Here is a 14,894-nt window from a genome sequence, read left to right on the forward strand (position 1 = left end):
AGACACAAGTATGATATGCCTGTTTCAATGGAGCATGATCCCAGAAAAAATAGCACTCTCTAAATGAAAACCAAAATTTATAACTTCCCTTGTGATTGACTACATACAAAGAAGGCCATAAAGTATCAGCTCAAGTACATTTGCACCAACTTATACAGAAGTTCTAAAAACTAGAACCCTCTGCAGAATCCTTTATCATTATATTTACTTATTACCTAGATTTTTAGTTCGGAAATCATACAAGTCACGACTCACGAAGGCGAATCTTGCAACTTGCATTTCCCCAGAGATTCAGATTTCAATTTGTCACCTTATTCAATTGTTATGATGCATCAATTTTGCTATGGTCAATTCCATTTGACAGCAATACAGTCAGGCCAGTCCAATTCTTACTCTAAAATTCTAAAGTTCATCAGCATTCAGAAAATTCCTTTAGAATTTTGAAGATACACAGAATTTGTACTTACTTGATCATGATAGAAATGGAAAGTATGATATCTCTTGCATCCTCTAAAATCATTTCAACTTTCTTAATTGTGCATAAATACAATTACCACTAGTACAGTTTATCCTCCAACAAAATGCCTCAAGAAAAATTTAAAATGTATTTCATTGTCTAAGTACTTACTTCAAGAAAATGCCTCAAGAAATATGTACAAAAAACTAGTTATTCAAGAGCATACTATAGATGAAATTGAAGCATACAAGAGGATAGCTCCATTATGTCAGAAATAATAAAAAAAAAAAAAAGTAATAGTAATAACTAAGGCATTTTCTACACAAGTAGGAATTCAATTACACATAATTTATGCAAGTGTTTGTCGTCGAGAACAAGATCATCCTAAGCTGCTTTTCTTTCAAAATCAAAATATAAAGATCCATACAAGATGAAGAATATGTAGTGTTTACATTGGAATTTGGGATCCTTGCCTTGAAAATTAGGAGAAAGGAATTCCAGCAGTGCTCATTATTAGAGTAATGGCTTCACAATAGATGCCAAAAAATACAAACAACTTGTGCTAGCTATCATTCATCAGTTTGAGGAACACAATATCATTCATCAGGTTGAGCTGGCTATCTGCATGACAATTAGCAGACAAATTAATATACGAGTTCTGAGTTCAAGAGCCTCAAATAAACAGAATAACAATCACATAATGAGGAAGAATTAAGTAATCACTCATAAATAAATTACAAGACAAAGAATAGCATGCCCAATATACGAATATATGGTCATTTATGGGCAACTATTAGAGTTGAAATCATTGGAACAAACGGATGAATTGTCACATAACCTTTTTTTTTTTTATTTGGAAGTTAAAATCATTGAACAATCAAGTAAGATAATATGAGGTAATAAAAACTCATTCAAATTTAAATAAATGTAAAGCTAAATTTTAAATATTGAAGCAAGATTAAAGATATCTAATTGAGGTTTATAAAATCACTTGACAATATCGAAATTGCAATTTAAATTAGAAATATTTTTAAAATAGGGAGAAATTCAGGGTCATATTACACTTTCAAATCAAGGAATTGAATGAAGATGCATACACGACATACATAGACTTGACTAAATAAGATAAATCCAGGGAGGAAGTTAGCAAAGCGTTGACCAAGTTAATTAAAAATGACAAAGGGGAAGAAATTGACGAACCCAAAAATTGAATGTGAGGGATGTGTTGAATATAGGGCCAGTCATCTCCAGGTGGATCCTTTTTGCATCTTCTCTTCAAGCTTTCTGAACTGCCATGAAGGCGAAGTGTTGTGAGTGAAGTGAGTTTGGGCATCCACTTTGGGATTACTTCCAGTTCTCTGCATTTGTGAAATTGTAGGGTTTGGAGGGCGGGAAAGAATTGCATCCAATCGGGCAGATCCACGTCCACCTCCTCATTGACCCTCTGTAGAATCAGGGTATTAACACAATGAAAATACTCCGACGGCAGCGAATTTAGCCATGCCATGTTGTCTATATCAAGACTATGTAATTTGGGATTTACAATCTCATAACAGGATGTAGATGCGGAGGAGGATGCTGGAGCAACTTCATCTCTTTTCTTATTCATTATTTGCAGCCCTTCGTTGAATTTCTCTAATTTTAGCTCTTCCAAACCGGGACATGACGGAAGACTTGTCAACTCCGGGCAATCGTGTATTGTCAATGTCTGCAATTTGGAAAAACATGGTAGTAATTGCTGTGATTGGAGGTTGTTGTCTTCCACCCGCCCTACTACCCCTCTCTTCCATCCTTTCAACTTTGGCAGACTTGATAACGTAACTTCTTCAAGGGAGGGAAAGAATGATAGTTCCTTGTCACAGCTTCCCAACCCAGACATTGGCATCGTTGTATTGGAATTTGCCCATGAAGAATCATCTACTCCTATGTACTCCAGCTTTGCTAAATCAGAAAGATGAATGTCTTTCAGATGACATAACTTTCCCATGCATGGCAGACACTCCAACTCATTACAAGTATAAAGCGTAAGACTAACCATATTTTGAACAAGGGTTAACCAACCTGGCATTTTTACACCATTGTAACACCACACAGTTAATGAGCTCAAATCCAATGCCCTTAGGAACCTACAACTTGCTACTATTGCCTCCACTAGAAAATGAGCTCAAATCCAATCTCGAAGTTGGCTTTGCACCTGCTCCAAGGTGGAGCCTTCGCGTTCAAGAATCTTGCAAAGCACTTGTTTTACATCAAGCTCTTTCTAATCTTGATCAGCGACACAAGTCCACTTTCTCCATGAAAATGCACTTGTAACCCTTGGATCGTTGAACACAAGCTGAGCAAGAGCAGTTTTTCCCAACCCTCCAAGACCCACAACAGAAAGGAATGACACGTTGTGACGTTGATCATCAGAAGGATGAAGCAACATTCCAACGATCTTCTCCAAGTCATCCCCTCTTCCAACGATATCGACTTGATTCACATAAGAACAGGTATCAGGCCTTCTATTCCTGATAGGCTGAGGATCATGCTTAAAGCTGAACTGCTTGTAGGTAGCAATAGCATCCAGCTTCTTCTTGATCTTCTTAACCCCATGACTCATTCTGTAAGCCACGCTAACTGGGTTGTTGGAACGCGAAAAGAAACTCCGTAATTTTTTAGAGACTCTACCATCAGCCTTCAGGAGTTGCTTCTGCTGCGCAAGAGTGAAAAACTCATCGAACAGATCATCGGCTTCATAAACAGCATCCATAATCTTGTCGATTTGAACCTTGTCTTGACTGGAGAGGAGGTCCTGCTCGATCTCAGCGGCATCGCGGAGCACAGAATGAAGAAATTCGACAGTGCCTTGGAGGTCATCAAGTTGGGATTTGTATTCAAAGGTTGAGCGGATATCTTTAAGTTGCGGACATTGCAGGGCTGCTAAAAGAGTTTGAACAGCAGAGAAAGCTAAACCTGCACCTTCCATTGTTTGGTGAAGCAGACAAAGGAGGCAAGAAGAGTATGAAATTATTGGAGAGAGAATGAAGAAGAGTGAGAGGAATGAATTGAATGAGCACTTAAGGAGCTAACTACCTTATTTTATATAAATTTGTGTGGTTGATCTTTCTTATTTTCTTATCCATATACACACCATAAAAACATTGCTCATAATTAATAAAGGAAACTTCGTATGGATTTTTTGGTGCCTGTGTGAAGAAATACATGTAGAATAAAAAACAAAAAATTGAAAGAATAGTCAACAGATTTTTTATTTTCTGGAATTTGCTTCAAAAATACAGAATTTATTTGTTGGAAAGAATAGTCGGAAATTTTGAACCTCCAGAAACTGGTAACTAAATGAACTAATGAAGTTTGATCGAGTTAATTTCCATGAATAATTTTATCAGCAGGTTTGGTCCTTTAATCATAGCAAAATCAGCTAGTAGTCATACTATATTATCTACTTGTATTTAGAACAATAGAAATGGTTTCATTAATTTAAGAACGTGTAACCTTGAGTTAAAATTGATTCATATAGTACAATAATAATTTTATTTGCAATGGTATTTGGCTGGTAAATGAATGATCTGAGTAGCTAGTTGCCTCCCTATCTTAAACTGTAGATAAGTCCTACTATTTGCTCCACAAATTGTGTGGTTGATATTTCCAATTTTCTGCTGCCTCCACTTGCTAATCCATACAATGTAGAATAGTCAAGTTTTGAAATTATTCATGGAATTTGGCTGGCCTACTCATTCATAACGTATTTTCATCGAATTTGCTTCTATCTTTCTTGATGTTTACCTTTGGATTCTTCCTATTCATGTTCAACTTAGGCCAATCAATTTGCTTTTATATGTCAACCAGCACATAGTTGGTGTCTAACGAATTTACGTACAATTAATTATTTGCACCAAAAATTGTGGTTACTTGATAAAACCTTTAATAAAGTAGGTAGAGATGTAGAATAGTCATAAATTATTTCCATCCAATTTGTTTCTATCTCTCTTGATATTTCCCTCTTCATCCATGAAATCATGAGTCATAACATTACTTAACGAAAACGAGTGGAACATATACTAAGGGTGCATTTGCTATAAATATTGAAAATTGGATTTTAATGGAGTGTAAAATCATGAGAGAAACAGCTGCTACTACTACAAACTTTCCAGGCTAGAAGGTAACATTTATCCTTACCCTCCTCGAAATAGGAGGAAATGTATTTCTGTTTCAATTCTACCCTAATTCCGGATTCTGTGATTCTTCGACTTTGAGCTTAGATTCTGGTCACAGGGATGGGAGACATTTCCAGTAGTACTATCTGTTATACTGTATCAGAACACAGCAGGGTGTCTACATAGGCAGTTCAACCCCGTATTATTTATTGTCATGGATTTACAACACAAATCACTCCACTAAAATGAGATAAAACAGGTTAGATAGAAGCATAGAGCTCAAAGAAGTATACGAAAAATTCAATGAGATCAAGAATAAGCTTCTGATCTTTTAACACAAGAAAATAATACACTTTGCTTTAGCTGGATCGGAATCTTGGAGAATTATAGTGAGATTGAATTAGAATATTAGTAACACGCATCACGAAATACTGGCTGAGATTAGAAATTTAGAACTTAATTTAGTTATAATCTCTCATTGAATTCCTAAAGCACAGGTCAAACTATGACAAACCACTTTAGTGAACACTAAGCTCAAAATTCATCGCAATATGCAAAAAAAAATTCTGATACCTCGGGTCATCAGATACACCTATACTAATGTTTTAGAATACATGACATTTAAAAAATACATCTCTACCGCTTTTACATGAATTGACATGAAACTGTAAAACAACCATTGGTTGAACTTCACTTTAAACTTTCGAGCACCAGAAGGTAAGAATTGAATATATGGGCTCAGGGTCTTTGTCAGGACCGGGGGTCGCTCGTGCCCCCCAAAATGGACGTAACCACATTTGCTACCATAAGAGTCATTTCACTTTGCCAGCATATTAAGATTCAGGAGCACCATCATTCCCTGGCAAGCCAAATATTCGAAGGTTTCTATCCGATGATCCTACTGCTATGTATTTTGCATCTGGACCAAATTTCGCACAGGTAGCTTTGCCTGCAATTGAAGGCCCCATAAATAGGTAAAAATTGAACATTAGCAACCCTGTGTTGAAGCCCCTTAGGACTATAATACACTACAGGGCATGGCAGATGTGAATTTAGAAAGAGAAATAGAATAGGAAACCTGTGCCGGACAAATCAGGCAGGGTCTTGATAAGATTCCATTCTAACTTGACACTTGCAACTTGGTATACTCTGCACCATAGAAAAGTATAGCTAGCAATATAAATATAACGACTACAATAAATTAAAAAAAAAATAAAGAAAAAGAAATCAATTCCAACATGGATTTTCAATAATGTTTAGTCTGATTAACCACCCCTTCCCAATATCAAGCCACCACATGGGTAAGGCAATAGATATCAGAAACTGTCATTCGGAAAAACCTGTGTTCATTAGCCTATGTAAAAAGAATACTGATCATCCCCGATCCACATGTTCAGCAAGAAGGTTTCAATAATAGAAAAGAGAGCTGACTTAAGATAGGTTGACAATATGTCAATTAATTTCTTAATGGGCAAGGATAACCAAGTCATTGCTGACTTCCTATTCCCTCTAATTTCCATCAAAAATCAAACCAACCCAGGCCCCCCCCTGTCACCTAAAATTTGTTAAACTAGATAATGTAGGAGTTGAATCAATCCAGCAATAATTCATTACCCCTGAGATCAACAAATTTCAACATACCAAAAAAGTCGTCTGAGAGAAAACTGAAGAACAGAGTATTATTAATATTACAAAGATTAAATACACACTGACCTTATATCTGAACTAGCAACTGCAAGATAACTCCCGCTATGGTCGAAATCAACTGTGGAAGTCAAATCAATTAATACAAAACCCCTTATAACAGATTGGTAGATTGTTAGCATAAATTCAGAATAAATAACAATAGGCTTCCATCAAAGGTAAGAATTTTGCTCACAGTTTTACCAAGGTGCGCAATGAAATGCACCACATCACCAAGGTAAAAAGAAAAGGCAAGTGTTCCAGATTAACAAAAAAAAAACTCCTATTCTGAATGAAGATTTGAGATGGGATAAATTTCAATTTAAATTATTTAAATACCATAGTTAGTTGGTGTGTCTGGATCAGGAGAGGCAAAGGACCGGAAATTCTTCAATTTACGCAGATCCCAAAGTTTTACACCATCATGAGCTGCAGTCTGAGAAATTTCAGAGACAAATCAGAGGAGCAATTATGTTAACACAACAGCCAAGTTCCAAAAAAAAAAATATATATATATAAGGACCCTACCGCAAGGAAGTATCCATTTTCAGAGAAAGACATGGCTGTAACAGGACCTGTGTGCCCGTCAAATTTGGCAACATTAGTCTGCAAAACCAGCATACAATAACACACATTAAGTGGAAAATTAAGGAAAATCAAAGTGGGTTAGAGCTTAACAAAAGGCAACCATCTACTTAGATTCTACCTGAGTTTTAACATCCCAAATCTTGACAAGAGCATCTGTCGTTCCTGTTCCAAGGATGAGTCCATCCGGATGAAAAGCTGCAGATGTATATCCCTCAGACCCTGAAGAGTCTGTCACCTGTTCAATATAAGATAACGACACAGGTAATCAGGGAGATGCAAGTCATGCAATACAAGTTATACAGCCATTAAGTGTTTCTCTCATTGCAATTTTCAACTTCACACAAATATTGGGAAATCGTACAAGGAAGAAAAAAAAAAAAAAAAAAAAAAAAAAAAAAAGAAGAAGCTTAGAGTAGGCAGACAAAACCTGTGTGAGACAGAGACCGCTTGAAAGATCGTAGAAGCACCATGAATTATCAAGGGAAGCAGTTACAAAGTATTTGTTAGTTGCATGAACGGTAACGGCTTGCACCTGTCACAAATTAATAGATAGCAACACAATTACAGCTTGTATTTCAAAGAGTAAATGTCCATGTTTAAAAATGTGTATCAGACCTTAGGTAAAAATTCATGTTTTACTCCAATAGCTTCCAATTCAAAACTAATGTGCTGATAGTAAATCTTTGAACAATAATCATCATATTGGAACATACAAAAAATTTATAATGCTGTCAAACCTTAAAAAGACTTTCTTCTTATAAATGTTATTTCAATTAATTTGTCCGTTTGTCTAGTCTATCTTCCTTTAAGTGTGCGCCAAAGTTGTGAGTTGCAAGTAAATGAAAACTGAGAAAATATCTTAAACCAATGATTTCTAAGAGAACAGAAAACAACTGTTATAGCATGGTGTAACTAGCTCAATGATCAAAAGCAAGATAATCCTAGTCTGCTAACATATAATTGAGAAACATATAGACAAAAGCACCAGAAAAAAGCCAAGCACACATATATTCAAATTAGAGAGAGTTTGCAAAGAACAAACAACAAAGCCACAGCCTTACTCCCAAAGAGAGGAACAAAGAAAACTAAAAGATAATTTACCTCCGCTGTGTGATCTTTTAGAACATGCCTGCAATCATAATTACCATCATCTGATCCTTGCCATAATCTTACAGTCTGTTGGACAGCACACATGTGTCAAGCAATAATAACAAATGGGCTTGAGATAAGTTTTCAGCAAGACTCAACAATCATGTTAGTGGGAAAATGAGTGCATTAATACGTTAGAACTCATGGAAAAAGTCTTATAAGAACAGGAAAACGCTTAATTTATGCCGTGTTCCCACATCTGTGTCCAATTAAGGGCAGTGTCCCCATGTCTAATACTGCCATACTTGACATCAGATACTCGGATATGTATCTGCACCAGACACTAATACCAGTGTCTGCATTACATAGCTGAATTTTATGCCCATTCTTGTCCAGCCAGAATGACTAAAAAGACAAAATGGATCATATTGGAACAGTTGGCTCAATAACAAATTAGTCTGGACTTGAGTTGATAAAAAAAATGACCCAAGATGAAGCCAACTATTCCAAGCCAAATCGAAGCAATGTGCTCCTGCCAAACTATTTACTAGACATCAAAAGTGTATTATATAATTATCAACCTTTTTTATTTTCAGATAGCTTGGAAGCATGACAGACCAACAAAGATAAGTAAATCTAGAGTTGAAGAACCAAAAAAGTCCAGAATGTTAAAAGAACCTAAATATACAAGGATGATGATATGACAACAATTATTGCCAGGACTAATATTTCAAGAGGGCAGTGTTGCTAATGTGATTGTAGAAAAAAATTCATAAGTGTAATAGAACAAAAAAAAATGGATATACAGAATGGACTAATAAGCAGAGACATTAGGAAATTTGATAATTTGATCGTAATCATATAAGATTAAAAAATCAAATTGCACCTACAATCCCAGACCTCCAAATGCCTAGGGCTTCCTAATTACCAGCTCAAAACAAAGTAAAATCCACTCAGCAATTATCTAATTCATTTTAATCTCCTTGATCACTACTATATATGAATAATCTGTTTTCTTTCCTTCTCTACTATAACTAATTCTCAAATTACTCCCCAAGCTATCTCATAACAAAAATCCAATATACATTTTCTATAATGCCCTACCCCTGGGTAAGTCTATTACATTGTGTTAAATAAGACCATATTCAATTTCTGTTTTAAAATGAAGAATTTCTAATATTCATCTCCTGCAGCTAACTAATTAACCAAACACAAATCACAAAATACTTCTATCACTAATAACGTGGCTTCATAGAAGTTAGCTAACAAATGAGAGTCAAAGGAGGGAGGGATTTAAAAATAATATCCAATTAAAAAAGAGAGAAAAAATTAAAGAGGAAGAATGAATTAAAGGATTAAAGCTAAAGGAAGAAAGGGAAGACAACTACAAAGCAGTGAAATTTGAACACTGTGACATGAACAGAATAGCACTAAACTAATTGCAGTTTAAACAAGTCGCACAACTACAGTGTCTTCCAATCAGAATGGCAACAAAAAAAATCTGAAATTGATGGCAACCATTACCCTAAAAAATAATAAAAAATAAAAAAAAATTAAAAAAAAAATTAAAAAGCAATGGAAACAGGAAAGGATTCTAATCTCGTAATAGAAAATTATACAACAAAAAAATCACTAGAAGTTAAAGCAATACATATTACATTAATCAAATGACTGTAAAAGACTCTCTGCAATAATAAGGAAATGTGTGTTTAAAGGGAGTGTATCACAACTGATAGAATACTACCTTGTCTGCAGATCCAGTTATAACTAAACTTTCATCCTGTGGAACAATTTTGATGCTGGTAACCTGCAAAAAAAAAAAGCAATAAGATGTAAATTAGTTTAACATTTACTAGTCCATATGGTTTCTACATTGCAAAAGCAGGCATAAAAAAAGACCTTCTTTGAATGACCACTTAGTGTAGATACAATCTGTCCAGAAGGTCGATCAAAGACAACAGCATTTGTATCAATCCCCCCGGTCACAATGATATCCTATAAAAACATGGATACATACATCAGATAACGATATTCGAAACACAAAAATAAATAAAAAATATAAACCACACATACACCAAAACAGCAGAGGTTAGAATCACTTAAAATCAAAAGGATGGTCACGAGTAGACAGAATTATTGAGAAATAATATCACAACAGCCCCCCAAAATATTGTTGATATTCACAAACTAAAAGTGAAATTGTAAGCATTGTAGCACCAAAAATTGTATCTAGCATACCTTGGAATATTGGATATCAACAGATAGAATGCCAGGTTTGTTAGTTTTGTGAAGGGGATAGCTAGAGATCTGTGTATAGCGCTCCAGATCCTCAATAGAAGCCAAGGTAGAAGGTATCTGAAAGACAATACCACAGAGAAAAACTATATTTAGCAGACAAGCAATTAAGAAAACTCAGCTACTGCTTCAACACAGTAAATCTCCCAATAGTATCAAGTGCAAGAAAATTAAAGCGTTCTCTCCAATGAAGATTTATATCATAGCCTTGAAAAAAAAAAAAAAAACACAAAAGCTATCATATACTTCCTCTGTTTTTTATTAAGATGCATCGTTTCTCATTTCACGTTTGCCAATGCGTGGTTTCAAACACTCATGTATCTAATTATCATAAGGTAGAAATTATAAAATTTAAATATAATTAAACTATAAGTCTCTGTCAAAAAAAAAAACACTACAAGTCGAGGCGAATCTAAAAAGACCCCACATGACAATATTGTTAAAGTTAAAGTGGAGTGAGGATTAGTGCAAAACTCTAGCCGTAGCAACTAAATCAAAACAGAAGAAATAAAGATCATATTATAGCACATATACTTTTATACAAAACATACCGTTCTCTTTTTACGCTGCTGTGAAAGTTCCAAGTTGCAATCAGTCAGTTCAGCGATTGTATCAGCAGAAATTCCCATTCGGGCTTTCTTTCCATCAGGGCCCAGAGTCTCTTCCTCAGAAACTGCAATTCACATTTTTTTTCAGTCCAAATATCCATCAGTGAAATGGAAAAAGAGAAATAATAAAAACTACCTCTTTTCCCATTGCTCAATGCAGGTTGATGTACTGCATTGCCTGTTGCCCCTAACATAGGTCTGAGCCTCTCATCTGCTTGAGCCAAAAGCGATCTTGCCTCATCTCTCTCCTTCTTTAGCCTTGCAATTACACGGCAAGCAGCATCATGCTGCAGACAGAAATCACAAACTTGTTTACAATCATAATCCTCATGACAGAGAGAAAGAGTAATCAAATGAAGTATGGCACATAATGTAAAATCAAAGATAGATATATAATATATCGATTTATTAAATCCAATAAAAAAAAACATATAAACATTGGGAGATCATTTCAGACACTTGACCTGTTTCTTCAAAACTAGGAATCACTCAAAAGTCAATAACAAGCATATCCAGCCACAAATGACTTTAATTTAAGCCAGAATCAGGTATTTGCCCCCTAACCTCTTATTGACTAATAATAAATCTCATATTAGATAAAAGTATGTGTCCAAGTGTCAAACTCAATTTACAATATATAAAAATTATGCTTTTGTTCCAAAAATGTCAAAATGCCCATTACATGATAGTGTAGAGGATCTGAAGTAAAGTGAAAAGCCGGCATAACTTAACTTCAAAACCCAAATGGTCAATGCATAAAGACAAATTTTAATACCTGGTAGAGAGCATGGCTCAATTCTTGCCTGGCAGTATGTAATTGTTGCTCCAGAGCAAAATTGGAAAGCATCAAACTATCCCATTCCTGAATTTCAACGTAACAATCATTAGAAGCTAACACGCGAGATAGAGAATTCTTATATATTCTTCTGAAGATAAAACAGCTTGATTAAAGTCATCAAAGGTTATATAACTAAAAACAATGATAATTTGTAGCTTATAAACAGGGGTTATTGAGATGACAGATGAATGCCTCACAAATCCTAGAATTTGATAATTAGATAAGGGACAGGGACATCATATGTTTAAATTAAAATTCTAGGCTACAAGTTGTTTAGATATTAACATACAAATATGATGTCCAACCAGAAGTTCTACAGATTGCAACACCATATTTCATCAAATAGACTTTTTTTTTGGGGGTGCTTGCAAGTTGCAACATGCTAATACTTTCCCCCATTATTTCTTAATTGAAACGTTAAGAGTTTTCATGCTTGTCAATGCACATTCTATACCATTTGTATATGTAATTATACTTGAGTACAAATTATTTAAGTTAATATTAAAAAAGTATATCTTCACCAAAATATATATATATCGAGATGAATCTAACAAGACCCCACATGACTTATTTTTCTATTGTGAAAATCTCAAAAAAGACAATTAAAGGACCATGTGAGAAAAGTGCATTTTACTCATGTTGCGATTAAAAAAGACTAGAGGAAGTACCTTTTTTTTCAATCCTTACCAACACTTACAATAGTTACAACTCTTACAAGGCAAGTCGAAACTAAGACAATTGTGAACAACTAGGCTAAGGAACACCAACACCCATAATCAAACAAATATTGCAGAAGGTGCAATAAATGACATAATTCATAGGACACATATAGGCACCAATGCGATTACAGATCCAAACGTCTAACACCATAGCTCAACATAGAAATTTCATTCCCTTCACCACGTAGAGAGAAAAAGCGGCTTCCTCCTCCATGTTTAGAGCCAAAGTCGCTCACTTTTTAGGTGTGAGCCCCCCTCAACCTAAACACAGCTAATTGACTACAAACCCTAATCTTTCGCTTAGCATCTTGAGCTTCATCAACTTAAATCAGAAGAGGATGGTCTTAAAAAAGACCTAGTACAATAAGAGTAGTAGAGTGAAGGTTATTGCAAAAGATTGTTGCAGACATGACCAACCTAGCCAAAATTGTAAAGATAATGGCCAAAATTGACTACCTTTTCCTATCACTCTTCCTTCTATATACCTTGTCAAAAATGCCTTTCAGAAACATACTCCTTACCAATCTAGAAGGCCAGGATAAAGGTAGATTTCTATATACACACCTGACACTAGAAATCTAGATACATGTAGAGTATTACTGATTCATACTTTAAAACGACTAAAGAAACCCAATCAAGTAATTAACAGAATTGTTCAGGAAAAAAAAAAAAAAAAAAAAATCGGCTTTGAAATTGACAACTAATAATGCACAAAAATGCCCTTATGAGATCCCTATCCCCAAAATAAAACTCTAAACTTTTTTAGCTGAGATATTTCTTACAAAGTCCATTCATCCGTCAAACAACAGAGCACTGTAAAATATACTCCATAAATGCTTATAGAACTTAATGCTTGGAATACTTAACCAATTACAGCTTAATGCATCAACAATGGTAGATGTGTAAGAAAATGTATGTATCTACGCAGTATAATATTTAGGTAGCAAAATACACAGAAGTTTTAAACTGACCAAATTGCTAACACAACAATAATCCATAATAAAATAGTACTTGTCGCTAAGGTGATGAGACAGAATAGGTACATACAATTTGGAACATGCCAATCATTCCAGGAATACTAGCACCCTGAACAGGTCTAGGCTTCACAATCTGCAAGTCAAAGAACACAATAAGTATCCAGGTATATATATAACAACACACAACAAAGAGAGTAAAAAACTAATGGGCAAAGCCAATACCTTTCCAGCTTTAACAGGAACAATATCGTCCATGGTCAATGGCTCTCCGGTAACCGGACATTTTCCATAATCCTTCAAACATACCACCCAAAAAGATCCATCAAAACACTTTAACATTATAAAAAATTTATCATTTTCCACATAACACTAAAAACTAAACCCTAAACAACAATGCATAAACCCTAGCAAACCGATACAAAGAGTCAAAATCCGGTAGCCAAATTACTTCAAAAAATTGCATCGAACTACATTAATAAAATTCCACAACAGTCCAATACTCCAGCCAGTGAAATGTGGGCATCAAACAAGTTCAATTGATATCAAAATTCAACCGCAATCTCACACTTAAAACTATAATCTTTCAACAGTAATCAAAATCAAACAATAAAACCCTAAAAAAAATATCAAAAACAAATTGCGTCGAAAAAGAGTACCGAAATGTGACGTTCGATGAGTCGCTTCTCAAAAAGAAGTCCAGATTGCTTGGAAACAACCGGCTCTTCCGGTACTTCACCGGAAACTACAACAACAACATCAATAAATCAAGCGAACAAAGTTAAACCCTAAAAATCCGAGAAAAACCCTAACAAAATTGAAACCCAAAAAAATTACGAGGAGAGAGAAAATGAGAATTACTTGAGCAATTCATTGTAGTAAAGAAGCAGAGATAGTTGAAAGCTCAGCCGAAGATGGAAGGAAGACGAATTCGAGAATTGTAGCAGAGAGTGAGCGGCAGCAGAGGAAGGAGAAAAGAGGAGAGAGAAAGAGAAAAGCGGGCGATTGAAAAGAAATTGTTGATGATTTTTTTTGTAAGACTTGAGTTTGAGTCATTTACTTCATTTCCATGTTAAATTGGGCTCAATTTCAATATTTCAAACCTAAGATTAGTTTTTAGTGATCTAGTTAAATTGGTCAATCAATCTATCAATTTTGCATTAAGGGTTAAGATTTAAGATTATAGTGTTGTAAACTTGTAATTAATCGAATTGGTATTTCATTTTTTATTATGTGATATGGCAACATCAGATTTTTTATGGATGTCAACTACCTTAGTTGGTAAAGTTTGAATGTGAAATTTAAGACTTGAGATTTAATTTCGTTCGCATCATAGTTCGATGGAGTTAGTTTCTTGATCTATATTGTCAAATTCACTTTTAAAATTATTCGTTTAAAGGAATTTATACTGAGTTTGGTTTGCACAAAGGGTTTCATATTGACATATTGGTGAGATTTTTCCTTTTATCAATCAATCTCCAAAAGA

The 14,894-nt window shown here is 34.7% G+C and overlaps 2 protein-coding genes across 3 annotated transcripts; both read right to left on the reverse strand.

The window, feature by feature from the left end:
* Nucleotides 1–582: 582 nt before the first annotated feature.
* On the reverse strand, nt 583–3,769 carry LOC145562872 (disease resistance protein RGA2-like). Of its 2 annotated transcripts, none has more exons than XM_081623292.1 (2): nt 1,658–3,769; nt 583–1,078 (listed from the first exon to the last, which is right to left on the reverse strand). In XM_081623292.1, exon 1 carries the CDS (start codon nt 3,423–3,425, stop codon nt 2,718–2,720), a length of 708 nt encoding a protein of 235 aa, XP_081479418.1. In that variant the 5' UTR covers nt 3,426–3,769; the 3' UTR covers nt 583–1,078; nt 1,658–2,717. The 2 variants fall into 2 exon arrangements, with proteins under 2 accessions (XP_081479418.1, XP_081479417.1); XM_081623291.1 differs by having other exon boundaries at nt 1,658–3,722.
* A 1,397-nt stretch (nt 3,770–5,166) lies between these two features.
* On the reverse strand, nt 5,167–14,432 carry LOC145564556 (pre-mRNA-processing factor 19-like). Its single transcript, XM_081624836.1, has 18 exons — nt 14,270–14,432; nt 14,068–14,153; nt 13,634–13,705; nt 13,482–13,544; nt 11,653–11,739; nt 11,014–11,164; nt 10,821–10,942; nt 10,213–10,329; nt 9,874–9,969; nt 9,719–9,781; nt 7,987–8,061; nt 7,313–7,417; nt 7,004–7,120; nt 6,826–6,903; nt 6,637–6,733; nt 6,328–6,379; nt 5,693–5,763; nt 5,167–5,563 (listed from the first exon to the last, which is right to left on the reverse strand). Exons 1-18 carry the CDS (start codon nt 14,280–14,282, stop codon nt 5,448–5,450), a joined length of 1,581 nt encoding a protein of 526 aa, XP_081480962.1. The 5' UTR covers nt 14,283–14,432; the 3' UTR covers nt 5,167–5,447.
* Nucleotides 14,433–14,894: the final 462 nt, after the last annotated feature.

Source organism: Chenopodium album, chromosome 10 (assembly GCF_948465745.1).
Source record: "Chenopodium album chromosome 10, dcCheAlbu1.1, whole genome shotgun sequence".
In the NCBI taxonomy this organism is placed as follows: Eukaryota; Viridiplantae; Streptophyta; class Magnoliopsida; order Caryophyllales; family Amaranthaceae; genus Chenopodium; species Chenopodium album.

Coding starts and splice junctions, on each gene's coding strand:
- LOC145564556 (XM_081624836.1), bottom strand. Junction 11,165..11,652: donor TGAGCCATGCTCTCTACCAG/GTATTAAAATTT, acceptor TTCTGTCTGCAG/CATGATGCTGCTTGCCGTGT. Junction 9,970..10,212: donor TTGATATCCAATATTCCAAG/GTATGCTAGATA, acceptor ATGTTTTTATAG/GATATCATTGTGACCGGGGG.
- LOC145562872 (XM_081623291.1), bottom strand. CDS start 2,525: ATGCCAGGTTGGTTAACCCTTGTTCAAAATATGGTTAGTCTTACGCTT. Junction 1,079..1,657: donor CCCTCACATTCAATTTTTGG/GTTCGTCAATTT, acceptor ATTGTCATGCAG/ATAGCCAGCTCAACCTGATG.